The sequence below is a fragment of the Notolabrus celidotus genome, chromosome 12 (genome assembly GCF_009762535.1).
Source record: "Notolabrus celidotus isolate fNotCel1 chromosome 12, fNotCel1.pri, whole genome shotgun sequence".
NCBI lineage: Eukaryota > Metazoa > Chordata > Actinopteri > Labriformes > Labridae > Notolabrus > Notolabrus celidotus.
Window position 1 is genome coordinate 24,080,507 of NC_048283.1, and position 15,606 is coordinate 24,096,112.

The following is a 15,606-nucleotide window of genomic DNA, read 5'->3' on the forward strand; positions in this document are numbered from 1 at the left end:
AGGGGAGACGCAGAAGTATAAATCAGCCTTAAGAACGATACATGCTTTCACGTCAGTCTCCAAAAGTCTCCATTTAACACCAGGAAAAGTCGCTAGATTTGTTGCTAGTTGTTTTTTTTTTTTGAAAAAGAGTTGCTAGAGGGGTCTGAAAACTCTCTAAATATAGGGACAAAGTCGCTAAGTTGGCAGCACTGGGTGAGACGGACTTCTTTATGTGCATTGATTTGATATGTTATGTTACAATGTCATTTAGCAGACGCTTTTATCCAAAGCGACGTACATAGGAGAACAAGAACAACACAAGCAAAGATCTAGACAAGAGGAAACAATATCAGTACGAGTAACAAAGTGCTTCAAGTCAATTTGGGTGCAGGTACTGCCAAGCAGTGTAAAGGCAATGCACAAAAGTAAGCAGGTATTTTCTTTTTTTTTTTTTTTTTATAAAAAAAGGAACATCTACAATGAAGCAACCAAACAATTTAAGACCTTCCATTATCATCATCAACAATTAACATCACCAAACTAATGACCAAGTGCTGGGTCACTCAAGAGCTGCACACAGATTCCCAGAGTAGAGCAGGACAGTGTGAGTCAACTGTAGCTGGAAGACATGATCTGCCACCGGGGACAACAGTGGAGAATAGTCTAGCTAAGTGCATAGTGCTTCCTAAAGAGCTGGGTCTTTAGCTGTCTTTTGAAAGTGGAGAGGGACTCTGCAGATCAAATGGAGGTGGCCAATTCATTCCACCATTTAGGGACAACAGAAGAGAAGAGACGAGCAAGTGATTTTGAGGCCTTATGTGCTGGAAGCACTAGGCGCTTTCAGAGGCTGAGCGTAGCGGACGAGAAGGGCAGTAGACCTGGATGAGGGTTCCAGGTAAACTGGAGCGGTTTTGGTTACTGCTTTGTAAGTCATGATTAGAGTTTTGTATCTGATGCGAGCTGCAACTGGAAGCCAGTGTAGCGAAATGAGAAGTAGAGAGTTGCAGTTGTCAATGCATGACATTACAAGAGCCTGAACCAGAAGCTGTGTTGCATGTTCTGTTAGGTAGGGTCTGATGATATGACGTGTGATCAGGTTGTCTCTGGTGTCACTTTTGCATTCTAGAATTAATCAATGTTCTATTCGGATCTGATCTACCGGAAGCATTTGATTCTATTCTGCTCTGATGTGTTCCATTCTATTCTCTTTTATTACATTCCGTTCTATTATACAATTTTACCACAGTGTCAACAGGCAGAGGGGGAATGTGCCGGACTTACAGTTCTGGGAATGGAAAATGTTCCTGTCAACAGAGGCAGCACTAGTTTTTCCAGCTTGGTTTTAAAAAGCTGATGCTAAGAAAGCAGAAAAAGCAGAGATTAGAGTTCAAACATGTTCAAAGGGGAATGTGTGTGAGACATGTGGTGTAAAGGCCATACCATGCTTACTTACATTGTTAGATGTGGGCTTATTGGAAATATGGAAGGCATATTGGATCGATTTAGGATGGTATCTTATGATAAAAGACTGGAGTGTCTACTTTGACGACCTCAGGCTCGCATCTCTGCATTTTGCCGATGATGTGTTTCTGGCAGCTCAGCGAGCCCGTGACCTCCACCGTTTGGCTTTGTGGGGCAGCCGAGTGTGAAACGGTCAGGATGAGGGTTAGCACCTCTGAGTCTGGGGACAGTATTCCCTGTCAGAAAATGAAGAATGGTTCTCTGTAAGGTGAAAAGGAGCGCCTGCACATGTTGGAGGATTGTAAGTATCTCAGGGTTTTTGCTCACAAAGAAGAAAAATGGAGATTAATGCAGCAAGTGGTGTGTTTTATCTCTGTCTTTGTCTGTCAATGTAGAGAGCTAAATTTACATTTTGACCCTCACCAATGGCCAGACTGCAGCTTAAAGCAGCCTATTACTGTTCCTCTGACATGATCGCTTGGCTCACCCTCTCACACACTGTGAGCTGTTTTAACTCTGCTGAGAGGAGTCAGATGAGGAGAAACAGGCACCTGATTATGATGTTTCCTTGGACCTCTCACGCTGAACTGGGGATTATGTCTTTTGGGCAATAACTCGTAAGGTTTTGGGAAGGACCTTGGTGACATCGAAAAAAACAATCCGGGAGACTGTGATTCTGAAGATTCTTCTGCTGGTAGTCTCATACTAAACATCTCATATTAGCTTCTCGACTCATTTATCTGCATGCATTTAACGCTTTGCTAATGACATGTTTTGCATGGAGGACTTTTGGTGTTTGAAAGTTTTGCACAATAAGAAATTACTTTAAGTCTTCTGTGAATACTGGATGTTGGTGTTTAATGGCTGAAGGCACTCATGCTCCAGTTTAGTACCTTTAAACTGTTGTCCTTCAACACACATGCTGTGTTTTCGGAACGCAGCATGGAGCAGGACCGCCGGACAGCTTGAGTCATGTGACTGAGGTTATCCTGCGGTAATTACTGAATCAAGGATTCTCCTCTTCCTCTCCTCATCCATGCTGTCTTTATGGTCCTCTGAAAACCTCTGACCTGTTGACTCCAGGCCTGGCTCCGCTCATCATGACGGTTTGTTGTGAAATACGATCTGGTGATAACACAGTGTGTTTTATTCTGAAAATTAACCAGATGTTTTCATTTTGTTTTGGTGCCTGACTTCCTGTCCAGCTCCATCTGCTCTGTTGAGATTGATGCATCGTGCTCCGGCATCCGGCAAAAATAGAAGTCTTGTGTATCTGATCCGGAGGGCTCCGACCTGCTGGATCAGAGACACAGCCGGAACACAAGGGAGCGGATCCAGTGGAAGTTAAAACATTGACTAGAATAGAAACATATCAGATCTGGCTCTGTGACGGATTGTACTGTAGATGGAGTGGACATTTCTAACATCTTGTGGCCTGAAGACTTTATGACATCTGCATTAGATACAATAGAGAAGAAAAGAACAACATCTTCAAAAATGTGGAACATAAAACAGTCAGTATGAAAAATATAACACCATAAATAATGTAAATATAAGATTTTAACAGCCATAAATGGTCAAATAAGAAGAAAAAGGTCACCACACCAAACAACAAAGACTACAGTGATCACATTGGCTTCAACAAGCTGCCCTGCCTTTGAATGGTCCACACTGTTAATTTTGATAGCATAATTATGCTACGCTGTTCTGACTTTTAGGTGCCACTGAGTGTGAACACAGTTTCAAGGACAGGTGAGGTAGGAGGTGTAACTTATGACTTATTTATTCTTATACACCTCTCCTGTTGTAGGGTCAACAAATTCTGTGAGAGCAAAGATTAAATGTAGTTTGCAGGCTTCTAAAAGTCCCTGTAGGTCTCTTGGGGAAGACATGAAGGGGCCAAAACAAAAGTTAATCTCCTTTTCTCTCTCTCTTTTTCCTTTGTGATAATGGGGCAGTGAGGTTCTATGTTTTGGTGTGGTGGGAGGTGAATGATAGCATGTAAGGTGGTCGGTTCTGGGATGCTAGAGCTGACTGTTGTGCCTTCCAAAGGTGTCCCTCCGCGCTGGAAGAGAACTTAGTGGTAATTTATAGTTTAAGGAGCAGGTTTGTTTGCAATAAAAACTCAGTTGCTGTTATAGATGAAGATCTGAGTCCAGGCTGCAGACTCCTCTCTACCTCTGAAGTTTGGAGTATTATCTCTCTTATGTCGAAGATTTAAAGAATCATATTGCTACTAAGAATAACTAAGAGTCCTCAGAAGAACTTTTTGGTCAGGATTCAAGTTACTGACGAAACCTTTTGGGCAAGTTTAACTTTTAAATATGAGACCAAAACCAAGATGACACTGGAGCTCAGATGTGGGCCATTTAACTCATTTTACACGTCAAAGTTGGATCCAAAAGGTGTCAGGGAGACACTGTCCTCTCCCTGAGGGCCTGCAGCACCCAGAGGCCCTGAGGAGCCGGCACCGAGGACACATTCTCTCTCAGATTAAGTCACTGGTGATAAGAGCATCCCTCTTCTATCCTCCTCTGTCTCTCCCTCTGCGACTCTCTCTGTCCCACCTCTCAGCCTGCCCTGCAATCTGGAAAATTCTGCTTCAAAATGCTGCAACACTTCTTTTGTTATACTAAGCTCCTTTTTGTTCCCCCCTACCTTATTTATTTCCTCCTTCTCCCCAAATAACAGCAGTGTCGGGATGAGCGAGCAGCAGAAGTAGTAGAAGAAGAAGAAGGGGAAGAGTATAGAGGAGAGGAGAAGGGAGGGAGGGTGCAGGGAATACAGTATATAGGGAGAGGGAGCGGCTCGGCACTGTCAGAGCGAGCAGAGAGAAGAAGAGGACGGCAGAGAAAGTTTATAAGGCGTAGTTTAGGAGGAAACGCGTGAGAGAAGCTGGGGAATCTGTGGTGGCCAGCTGCAAGAGGGGAGATAGCGGAGAAAGGCTTTTAATTCTCAATCCCCACAGAGCCTTTGAAAATTACCAATCTTCTTATCACAGACGCAGGGCTGCTTATGCAAATTGTTGTGGAGTGGAACGTTTAAACGGAAAATTACTCGACAGCATTTTTTTTCTCCCTCTCTCTGCTCCCCCTCTCCCTCTCTCCCTCTCTCTTCCACACAGAAAGCCTGTTTTGAGTCTCAGATAAGAAGATGAATTGCTCTCTCCGTGCTTTGAAGCGCGTCAGGATTTAAAGACTCCAGCCTCGGCTCTGGTCTAAACCGCTGCTCTTGCTGCCTTTGTAGCAGAAAACAGGCTGGAAAAAAATGGGAGAAATAGCGTTTCAAAACAACATAGATTCTGTGCTCCAACACATCGTCACCCGCCCGAGGAGACCAGGAAATATAAATATTCCTCCTTTACTCTATTTACTTTCATATTTTTTTGCTTGACACAGCCAATACTTTCTCTTTCTCAGACATGGCAAGTAATTGACATGGATGACTGAAGCCGGTGCGTTTGAAGCATTTGAAATCTAAATTACACCAGAGGCTACATTAGAAACCCACAGAACGTAGTGTTGAAGCCAATTCAAGAGCTTTCAGCATTTAAAATGAAAATAACTGACTGAATACAAGTGAGCATGAAAATGTGGAGTGCTACATGTTTATGGGTTTCATGTGCTGTGATAAAGCAGTTCTTGTCATGCAACATTTGAGACACAGATTTGCATTCTCATGGTTTGTCTTCCCAAAGAAACTCAACAAATCCGGTATTATCTCAAATGTGAATATGTCACAAATATAAACACTTACATTTATGTAAGAGATAATGTATAGTGAACGGATTGTTATGCAAACAAGAGTCTCAACAGGGTGAGCAGGACAGGTCTCACTCTGAAGGCAGACTAAAGACATCAACAGGTTGATGCTAAATAAAGATAGAGTCCATAACACTTCCATGGCAGCAAATTTTTACCACAGGGTCAACGGGCAGAGAGGGAATGTAATGGACTACTTTCCGTGGATTGATTTGATATGACATGTGATCATGTTGTCTCAAGCATCACCTCTGATGTTGAGACTGAATCACTGTTGTTATGGGTATGAACAATCAGAAGCATTCTATTGTAATCTGTTCTGTTCCATTCCATTCTAATTTTTTTGCCACAGTGTCAGGAGGCAAAGGAGGAATGTGACACTCTTCTTTGAATTCTTTTTGGTATCGGATTGTCCCTTGAGTCACGTTTGCTATTGAAAATTGAATACCTTTGTTGTGGAGTTTTGACAGAATTCAGAATTAAGAAAGGAGCACCTATAACAAACCCCAATATTTCTCCAAACTAATAACAAATAATTTCTTCATCTAAATCCGGCTAAACTATTACATCGACAACACAAACTGAAAAGCTTGCTTCGTCTCTGATTTGCATGTGCTTACACATCACTCATCTGCTCCTGCCATATTATTTTGATTGTCTTTAAATCAACACTTAAAAAAACAAACAATAAAAATTACACAAAAATAAAATTAATACGAATTTGTTAAAAAAAAAAAAAAGTATACAAAATGAAAAAACAAGAAGACATTTCCAAAACACAAGAATACAATTACATTAAAATATGTTTAAGAAAACAAAAAAAAAAAAATTAAAAAAATGGAATTATAATTCAAAGTGTTTACAAAGAAATGTAAAAAAAAATAATAATAATGAGAATAAAAACACATTTAAAAATCTGAAAAACACATGATAATAAACAAGATAACAAAAAATATAATAAAAAATGATAGACAAAAAAGCACACAAAAAATGAAATGTCAAAAGCACTTAAAAGCAAAAAAATTAAACACAGGCAAATAATAAATATTTGAAAAACACAATTAAAAAATAAAAATCATAGTTAAAAATGTATTAAAAAACGTATGAAATATCTAAAAAAAAACATACATTATTGTTATTTGCTATACTTCTGTGAGGCTGTTTGTTGCAGAAGAATGTTAACCGTGATGTCCTCACAGAATTTTGATTGGGTGATGAATTCGGCCACCTCAGGACCCTCTGTGACAGCCTCTTCACTCAGCCATCTCAGTAATGTTATCAGTATGTGTCAGCCTGACCTTGGATCCTGTAGTTCTTTTACTGTGGTGCTTATCTGATCCAGCGGACACATCACTATCTTGTTCTTCCTCTCCTCTTTTTGAGTTGTCTGCCACTGTCGTTCTTTTTTGCTTGGTTTAATATGTGAGGCATGTAACCCACTGCTTCAGGGTTTAATTTGTTCAAAAGCCACACAAAATGGCGGTTTGTGTGTTGTGGCTGTGTGGTTATTAAACAGGAGCTTGACATTTACAGGACTGCTAATGGGCTATGGCAACAGCCTGCCTGTTTGCAAAAGTGAGGGTTCACAGCTTAAAATTATAGCTCTCATGAACCAGCAAACCACCGGTTCAGTCCCTGCTGCCTCATGTAAACCACAAACAGACACAGGTAGATGTATTCATTAAAAACATGTCTTGCATGGACTCACAGCTTCAATTCCTTCTTTTAGATGACTTGTCTTATCTTTGAGGCAGTGTGTAGTGTCTGCTGTGTCACTGTCTGCTACTTGAACTCTCCTCTCCCTCCCCACAGAGGCAGCTGAGGAAGAGGAAGTGTTACCTCCTGGTGATTGGAGCCGTCATCATCGCCGTCCTCATCATCATCATCGCGGTTTCAGCCCGAAAATGAGACTGCTCACTGTGGTAAGATCCCAGGGCTGCAATCCAATACTGCAACCGTCTACCTGACGACTGACATCAACATTAATATTCAGGTTTAGATGCTGGAGATACTCAGAGCTGATATGAGACTTTTATTCTCTAACATGGTCTTTATTTTAAAACTGCTATCATAAGAACAGTTAGACACACATACAGGTAAACACACAAAGTGAGTGTGTTTTTAGTATCCCGGTTATGAGCATTATCCCGTTCTAGATCACATTCAGGATGGGGCGTTTACATGCACACAGAGAGATTTGGTATTCATATCCCTGTATACATGAAATAATCTTGTATCCTCATTTCTGATCACTGCGTCTTATCAGTGCAGGTGCCTGTGCTGTTTATTATTTGCAGATATTAAGATCTGACATACTTTGCTGCACATGTTAGGAAACCGGTATCCTGTACCCCGTTCACCACAGGCTTGAATATGTCAGCATTTTGATGTCTTGTCCCATTGAAACTTCATTAACAAGTCTCTCTCAGTCTTTTTGCTGCTTCAGAAGTGAGATGCGCTAATTGTTGCTGCCATGTTTTTTCTGCTGATACGTCACTTAGGTGAGGCAGCGTCTATGCAGGTAGTCTGGAGCTGTCAGAACCTGGGGTAAGGCGTGTACATGCCAGAGTATCCTGTTTGCTTTCTTAGCTCTCATGGTAGCAAAATCCTTTTCTTTCTGGGGTATGATGTTTATATGCACAAACACAAAAAAATCCAGTTAAAATTTGGATACTCACGTCCACTTAAACACACTTGTGACGTTGTTGTGGTCCACAGGTGGATCAGGTAGGGATACGTCTGCAGAGTAGACTAACGGACAAATTCCACTAGATCCGTCTCCGATACGTCATGGCACCGGATCTGATAGGTTTCTATTATAGTCAATGTGTTAACCCCCACTGGATCTGCTTCATTGAGATCCGGCTGTGTCTCTGATCGGGCAGGTCGGAGCCCTCTGGATCAGATACACAAGACTTCTATTTTTGCCAGATGCCGGAGCATGACGCATCAATCTCAACAGAGCAGATGGAACAGGACAGGAAGTCAGGCACCAAAACAAAATGAAAACATCTGGTTAATTTTCAGAATAAAACACACTGTGTTATCACCAGATCGCATTTCACTTAACGAAAAACAACAAACCGTCATGATGAGCGGAGCCAGGCCTGGAGTCAACAGGTCAGGGGTTTTCAGAGGACCATAAAGACAACATGGATGAGGAGAGGAGGAGGAGAATCATTGATTCAGTAATTGCCACGGGAAAACCGGACTCCAGATGTCTGGTTGTCCTGCTCTGTGCTGCATTCCAAAAACGCAACCTGTTGGTGTTGACGGATAAGAGAGCACGGAGCCGGACCGCAGCGGATCGGAAACTTGTCAGGGAACTGTTCCAAGTATTAGCTGCTTAAAACGCTTGGTCTCTGGAGAATCCTGGAGAATCAATTGCTGTAAATTCAGTGATCTTGTCATGCTAATGCTCGCTGCAGCTACTACAACTTTTCAGGTGACTTAAAGATTTGTTGTGATAAAACTAGAGTACTTTTGTTCCTCCTCTCTGAACACTTGCAGCTCATGTTCTGCAAGTTACAATCATGTAATCCTTTGGAACGGTGCAAAACATCCACAACGGTGACGCCATATTTATTCTCTGTTGTCAGCTTGTAGTGGCTGCACTTCTTCTTCTCTGTATTTAATGGAAGATGTGTAAAGTGTGTTTGAATATGTAGACTTCTTTATTATCAGTATTTAAAGTCATCAACAATAACAAAATATCCCCTTTATAGGGCTGATATTAGCCTATTATTTACTATGCATCACTTATCTCTACTCAAGTGAGATAATGACAGTTATTTTAATCATTTTTATTCAATATTTTCTAATATTTTTTATTATCTGAATTTGGATATTCCAGAATCCAACCACTGAGCCAGAATAGAATCATTAAAGAATTAGGAATAAAGTGATTTATTCTTTATTAAATGTCTGACAGAGAAGCTCCTGAAGTTGAATTTGTATCTCACAGGATGTCAGTAGTTTCCTAGCGATGTGACTCTGATGGATGCCCGCTGCAGTCTCTGTGTTCACTCAGTAGTTTAGCAGAAAATCTTTCCAGCTACCAGCACAAGAATCTGTGTGCATCGATGGAAACATTTTTATGTGTGGGCTGTTTTAATAAAAGTGAACTGTGTTCCAAACTTTACATCCTGGCTTTAAACTGCTGCAGCTCCACAGAACACAGACTGAAATCAAGCCTACAGAGACCCTCAGAGCTACAGGATAACCTCTGTGTTATTCACACGGGTCCTGCAGGGTTACGGTCTGTGTTTGTTGCTCTTTCTGATTTTGATTCTGTTCCTTGTTGGCAGAGAAATGCATTTCAATGACCTCTGAGACAGAAATGAGATCAAATTAGATTTAAAGAGATAACTGAGAATTATTTGCTCTTTCTAAAACCTTAAAAACTCTGATAAGCTTCTAATGCTTAAAGCCATGAAATGCTCTGTGCATTTTGGTAATGGAGTGGAAAAGATGGAAATTCGTGCACTCTGCAGAAATGTTGTACTCATGCCCTGATGTGCTTCTGTGCAGGAGTCGCATCTATTTAAGTGCCTTCTGTTTGCTTGTGTTTTGTCCTCTCCTTCAGGCTCATGTAGGTGAAAGCAGGCCGTCTCTTTTTTGGCCACTGCTCTTGAAGGAAAAGACATTAAGACAATCTGCATGTCAAGACGGTCTGGATCATTATCTTTGAGAGCTTGCAGCTGATATTATCCCAGTGCACATTACTCATATTTTCAATGTAAGTTTTTTATGTATCTCAACTCTTAAAGATTGGAAAGCTGCATTTGTTCCTCTCTTACTTACAGGTGGAGATCACTCAGAGTTAAACAACTACTGCTTAATTCCTAAACTCTCAGTCCCCGTTAAGATGTTTGAGAGCGAGGTGAATTTTAAAGTATTTTAAGTGACTTTCAGTCTGGTTTTAGATCTGATTAAAACACCATTACTGCTGCTATAGTTGTTACAAATAAGCTTACAGGTAGCTTGGACCTAAAAATCTCTGCTGCTCTGTTTGACTTTTATTTCCTCACCATCCAATTTCTTATTTCTTCCAAATCTAATGAAATTAGACATTGTGATTTGTGAAGATTCACCTCACGGCCTCATGTTCAGCATTTGTGATGATTAAGAAAAGGACTACAGAAGTCTTTTGGGAAGCTTTGCTGCCTTTATCATGTTTGTATTAATTAAAACTCAAGACAGAGCCACTCATTCAACTCTAAAACACACACTGACTTCACAAATGACTCTAAAAAGGAAGACCTTTATTTATTACAGTTGGATGAACAGAGAAGTTTAACTGTTGCCTCACAGTGGATCATTTCCTGCATGCCGTCTGCAGGAAACAGCAGATTTACAACATGTTCATTGATGAGGCGGATAATGAATCAATGTCCCCTCTTATTGTTTCCTGGGACTACGCCTGGAACATAAATAAAATCTTGAATTTTTGCCAAAAGATGATGATTTTATTTATTTTTAAAATGTTGAGGAAAAAATATGGATAGGTTATTAAATTCTGGACTGTTCCCTCCTGTGCAGTCCTGCAGGTTTTGCAAAGCTGCCGTGTGACAGTTAAGAGCCACCTGACTAATTTTAGCATCATATTACTCAAGGCTGAAAAAGCTCTCTTGTCTTTTTCACTCACTTGATGTTCAATATGAGCTGTGTTCGCTTGCATACAGTATTGATCCGCACCGAAATGGAAATCCAGTGGAACAAAGCGTTCTGTTCGTAAAACAGCAGGCTGAATCGATGCTCCCATGGCGACCGGCCCATGTTGAGGCTCGGCGGTTGGCGGACCCAAGTGGCGAGAGACTTTAAGTGTCCACAGCAAGACAGCGTCTGAGCTTTCAAAAGACACAGGCGATTGTGGAGTCTATCAGCAGCGGCTGCTCTCCTGTTTACACTGGTTCAAAGAGAGATGTATTGATGTTTACCTGAGCTGACAGACTGCAGACAGACTTGTGTTTGCACAACTAATGGATCTGTGGAGTCCGAGTGCCAAATTCAAAAGAAGTGTTAAAATAAAATCTGTGCATCATCCCAGTGAGCACCGACCAGGACTCAGGCTTTGAGATTTGGTTGAAATCAGGGCTGAATGTCCAAAAAAACTGATTCCAACTCAAATCTTCTCAATGCAAAGATGTAAAAACATAACGAATGAGCATTATGGTCTGCGTCATGTTAACAAGAGAGTTCAGAGATGTTGTAAAAAGAGCTGTTTCAAACTTCCCTCTGGATGCTGATACAGTAAATTGCTGATATCGAACAGAGGCTTAACTCCACAGATCTTAGAGGCTGACGATTAAAAGTATGCCATCCTCGTGAGTTCCAATCCTGCTGGTGCATTTAACTTCCTTCTTATGTGACCGCGCTTACTTACATACATGGAGCAAATCCTGCGAGCTTCACAGATTTTACACTTGGCATGTGTCATTCCCACAAATCACATGATAAACATATCCTCAGATTTAAGCTGCATGATCTCCAGTCTCTGCCTCTGCCACCGCTGCCATGCAAGGGGTTAAAGAAATCTCATCACTCCTCACTCTCTGCACTTAAAAGTTAAACTGGCGTCTCAGCTCCAACCTCCTCACTCCTTGCAAACACTAACAATGTCTTGCTGCTGTAAATAACAGTTCAAACCATTAAAATACTCAAAGCATTGAGCTGTCTGACTCTGTGAGATACAACGTAATATGTGCATTAATGTGTGAATGTGTGATAAATGTTTGGTTGAAGCAGAGCTCCCTGTGAAATCTGATACAATAACTTGGGAAAACCTGCTCAACTTTGAAGTGTTCATGTCTAGGGACCCAATTTACTCTGTGGGTAAAATATATTGATTGTATGTAAAGTAAAGCTAGTTATCAGATTGATAGAACTAGTAAATTAAAAGCAGTAGCTCTGGTCAGCTCCACCCTGTTACTGAGAAACTAGATGGTGAACTGGCATGAGAACTAGGATATCAACCGCTGCAAACAGGGTCTATTTCACAATGTTATTTGGCAAATTTTAAGAAACTCCAACGCAAACACTAACCTAGTTGTCAGTTTATGCTTTAAAAAAAATGTCAGTGTTTAACTCAGCGAGAAAGATGTTTTTTATTTATTTTTGGTGCTGTTTTCTCAGATGGAACACATACACCAGTTTTCTGGCTGATTTCTAAGTGACAGGGCCGAGCTGACCAGCATCTCCTGGAGAGTAGTTCACCCAACATTGACAAGTACCTCATACAACCCCACTTCAAAAAGCCCCAACTATCCCTCTACAATGTGGACTCCACACAGAGACAGCTGGGTGCTGTCTCAGGGTGTGAATAAATCAGTAATATTACAGTCCAGTATCTGAGTTAGTGAGAGACTGCTTTATAGTGCAACAGAGGAGTCATAATCCGGACAGGGTCAACAGGGTTGTACTGGAGACCAAAATGAATTATAGAGTATAAACGTTAACGCTTTTATCGAGAAAAAAATCTTTTATATTTTATGAAGTATCTTAAACTCTTTCCCCGAAAATCATCCTTTAACCAGATGTTAACATAAAAGTGAAAAGCAGCCTCAGTCAAGGTCTGTTTTTTCTTTGGATGGCGTCCCTATCGTCAAGGTAAAACAAAACAAACACAGGAAGACAAAACTCAAGACTCACATGAGCCTTATATCAAACAGAGTATGATGCTTTCTTGCCGGGAATGAATGAGGAGGGATCAACTGATGTGTGGAGTCATTTCATGTATTTCAAAGATGAGATAGTCAGATCCAAACCTTCAGGGATGAGTCAGCTCGTTCAGGGCAGGGAGTTTTCGGTGTTTTTCAAGCAGAGTGTTTGAAGTAGTTTTTAATTGTAGGTGCATTTTTTTTTTACAGTAAACAGCAACCAGCAGAACAGATTCTTGTTCTCATTTGAAGTGGACACTCATGATTATGGAAAGTGAAATAAGATAAGACAAGATAAGATATTCCTTTATTCGTCCCCCAATGGAGAAATGTCAAGTGTTACAGCAGCAAAGTAGATAGTGCAAAACAGTATAAAGTAAACAAGAGCCTATAAAATAGTAATTATTGAAAAGTTATTAGCAATTAAAATTAAAGAAAGTAAAATAAGCATATCTTAAGAAAGTATATACACAGCTAAATAAGTACATTTACAAATATTTACAAAACCAGTGATGCAGTGAAAAGTGTGCACAGACTTGTAACATAGGTTAAAACAATGTACAGAACAGAACTGAGAAGATGGGTAGAGAAAAGTACTGCACATGTAAGAAGAGAGGGATGAGTAATTATTGCACGTTAATAAATAGACGGGGGAAATATTGCACTTGAGTCCTTTTGGTGAGATTATTGATGTTGATTATAAAGTCTGACCACTGAAGGGAGAAAATACCTTCACCGCAGGTGAAGAAGTCTGTCACCGAACAAGCTTCCCAGTGTTGTTAGGGTCTCCTGCAGGGGTGTGTGTTGTCATCAGAGAAGATAGCTTTGTTATCATCCTCCTGTCAGCCACCACCTCCACAGGGTCCAGTGGGCAGCCCAGGACAGAGCTGGCCTTCTTCACCGGCCTGTTTAGCTTCTTCCTGTCAGAAGCAGAGATGCTGCTTCCCCATCAGACCACTCCAAAGAAGATGGCTGATGCCACCACAGAGTCAAAGAAGGACTTCAGAAGAGCCTTCTCCACACCAAAAAGACCTGAGTCTCCTGAGCAGAAAGAGTCTGCCTTGACTTTTATGTTAGTGTTTGTGGCGTTTGGTGAAGAATTCTGCAGCGTTGAATAACTACTTCGAATTAAACCTATACTGCAGCCAGCCACCAGGGAGTGCTCTAAAAGTTTTAGTTTTAGTTTCAGGGGAGCTGTTGTGTCCTCCAGGGCTGCTTATGTGAAAGTGAAGCAGTGAAAGTATCCACTAATATAGCAAAGACTCACTTAAAATGTTGTCTCACATGGACTTTTAAAGTTCATGTTTCTTGGGTCTGAACTAGACCATATCTTAGCGTCCATGCATGGACACCGCTTCTCCAAACAGGGACTTTGGCTGTCTGCCATCTTCTGTATGCATCACACTTACTACTGATGAGTACCTCGTATAACCACATTTCACAACACAGCTGGACTCATGGAACAATAGACATTCACCTTAGGTCTGACTATACCTTCAGGTTCATAATGTTCTCCTGATTTCAGTGGAAATAATTTAGAAGATAAAAGCATAGATATGTGGAAGTAAAAGCTGTTGACCTTTATCCGCTGTGTTTGTGTTTGCGTTCAGAGCCTGCCAGCTCTCTGCTGTTTGTAAATGCTTGTAAAATTGGGTTTTGCAGATGTTCTAAGTCAACACGATCTGACAGGTACAAGCGTGTGCATGCCAGTTGTGTACTTTCAGTCCACAGTAACTTTCTGTTAGCTAAACAGATTAATAGAGCGGTAAATATGAACAAATGCTCAGCGTCCTCACAGTCAATATTTGGTAACACTTCCTGTGTCAGAACTCGCAGCCTCCAAACACCGCAGCCAGATGCTCGTCCATCTATAACTCCAGGAACAGTCACCTGGGATGTAACATAACGCTTGTGCATGATGCACTAAACAGCAAATATTCAGTATGTTGGAGCAGATTCACCAACAAAGACTGTTAAAGTTCTTATCCTAACTTAACGGGTGTCTGGTTTTATCTATCAGGTCTTCACAGACATCCTCCTCTCAGCTGCTGCTGGTTTCAGTGATTGACGTGACGTTCTCTCCGATCCATTACCAACGTGATGGATGATGATGTGCCATCATGACACCAATAAACCCAACTGACCTCATCAGGGCTCAGTGCTCGCTCTTATCCCTTCAACCCTTACTCCCTGATCTCAGTCAGTGTCGATTTAGATGTCAAATTATTTATTGATACGATACTTTACAACAGATCAGATGTCTGAGTAGTTGGTTAAAAAAGGGTTGGGGATGAAACACAGTTAGGAAAGATTACAATAGAGATAAGACTAAACAGATATAACCTTTCAGAAGAGAAGGGACAGTACAGGATTTAAGAAGGATGACTTAGACATGTTATAGATTTTTTAAGTTTTATCAGCATGGAATTGATTTGGAAGAAACCAAACATGTCCTCAGGAAGATGGACTTTAAGTATAATTTGAAATTTTGTTGCATGAAAGGTTTAGTATATGCTTGGAAGGATTAAAACAGTATCAAACTTTCAGTAAGATCAGCTGAAAGGACTCTTCATGCTTACATAAACTAGGTTCACAATGTGCTCAAAACTAATGAAAAAGTTCAGATTTTTTTGCATGTGTGAACACAAACAGCAGAAATATTCACCCGATTCTATTTGTAATTTCTCCTGCAAACCCCCCTGGTGGAAAGTCTACAGGAAGTCAGAGTTAGTTGATGTGAGAAT

The 15,606-nt window shown here is 40.8% G+C and overlaps 1 protein-coding gene across 1 annotated transcript in view; it reads left to right on the forward strand.

Moving 5' to 3' along the window:
• The window catches only part of tsnare1 (T-SNARE Domain Containing 1), a 192,879-nt gene that overhangs the window by 157,364 nt on the left and 19,909 nt on the right, over window positions 1-15,606 (forward strand). Inside the window, 1 exon segment of the mRNA XM_034697669.1 lies at window positions 7,017-7,126. Within this exon segment, the coding sequence (XP_034553560.1) occupies window positions 7,017-7,026 (10 nt within the window). The 3' untranslated portion in view covers window positions 7,027-7,126.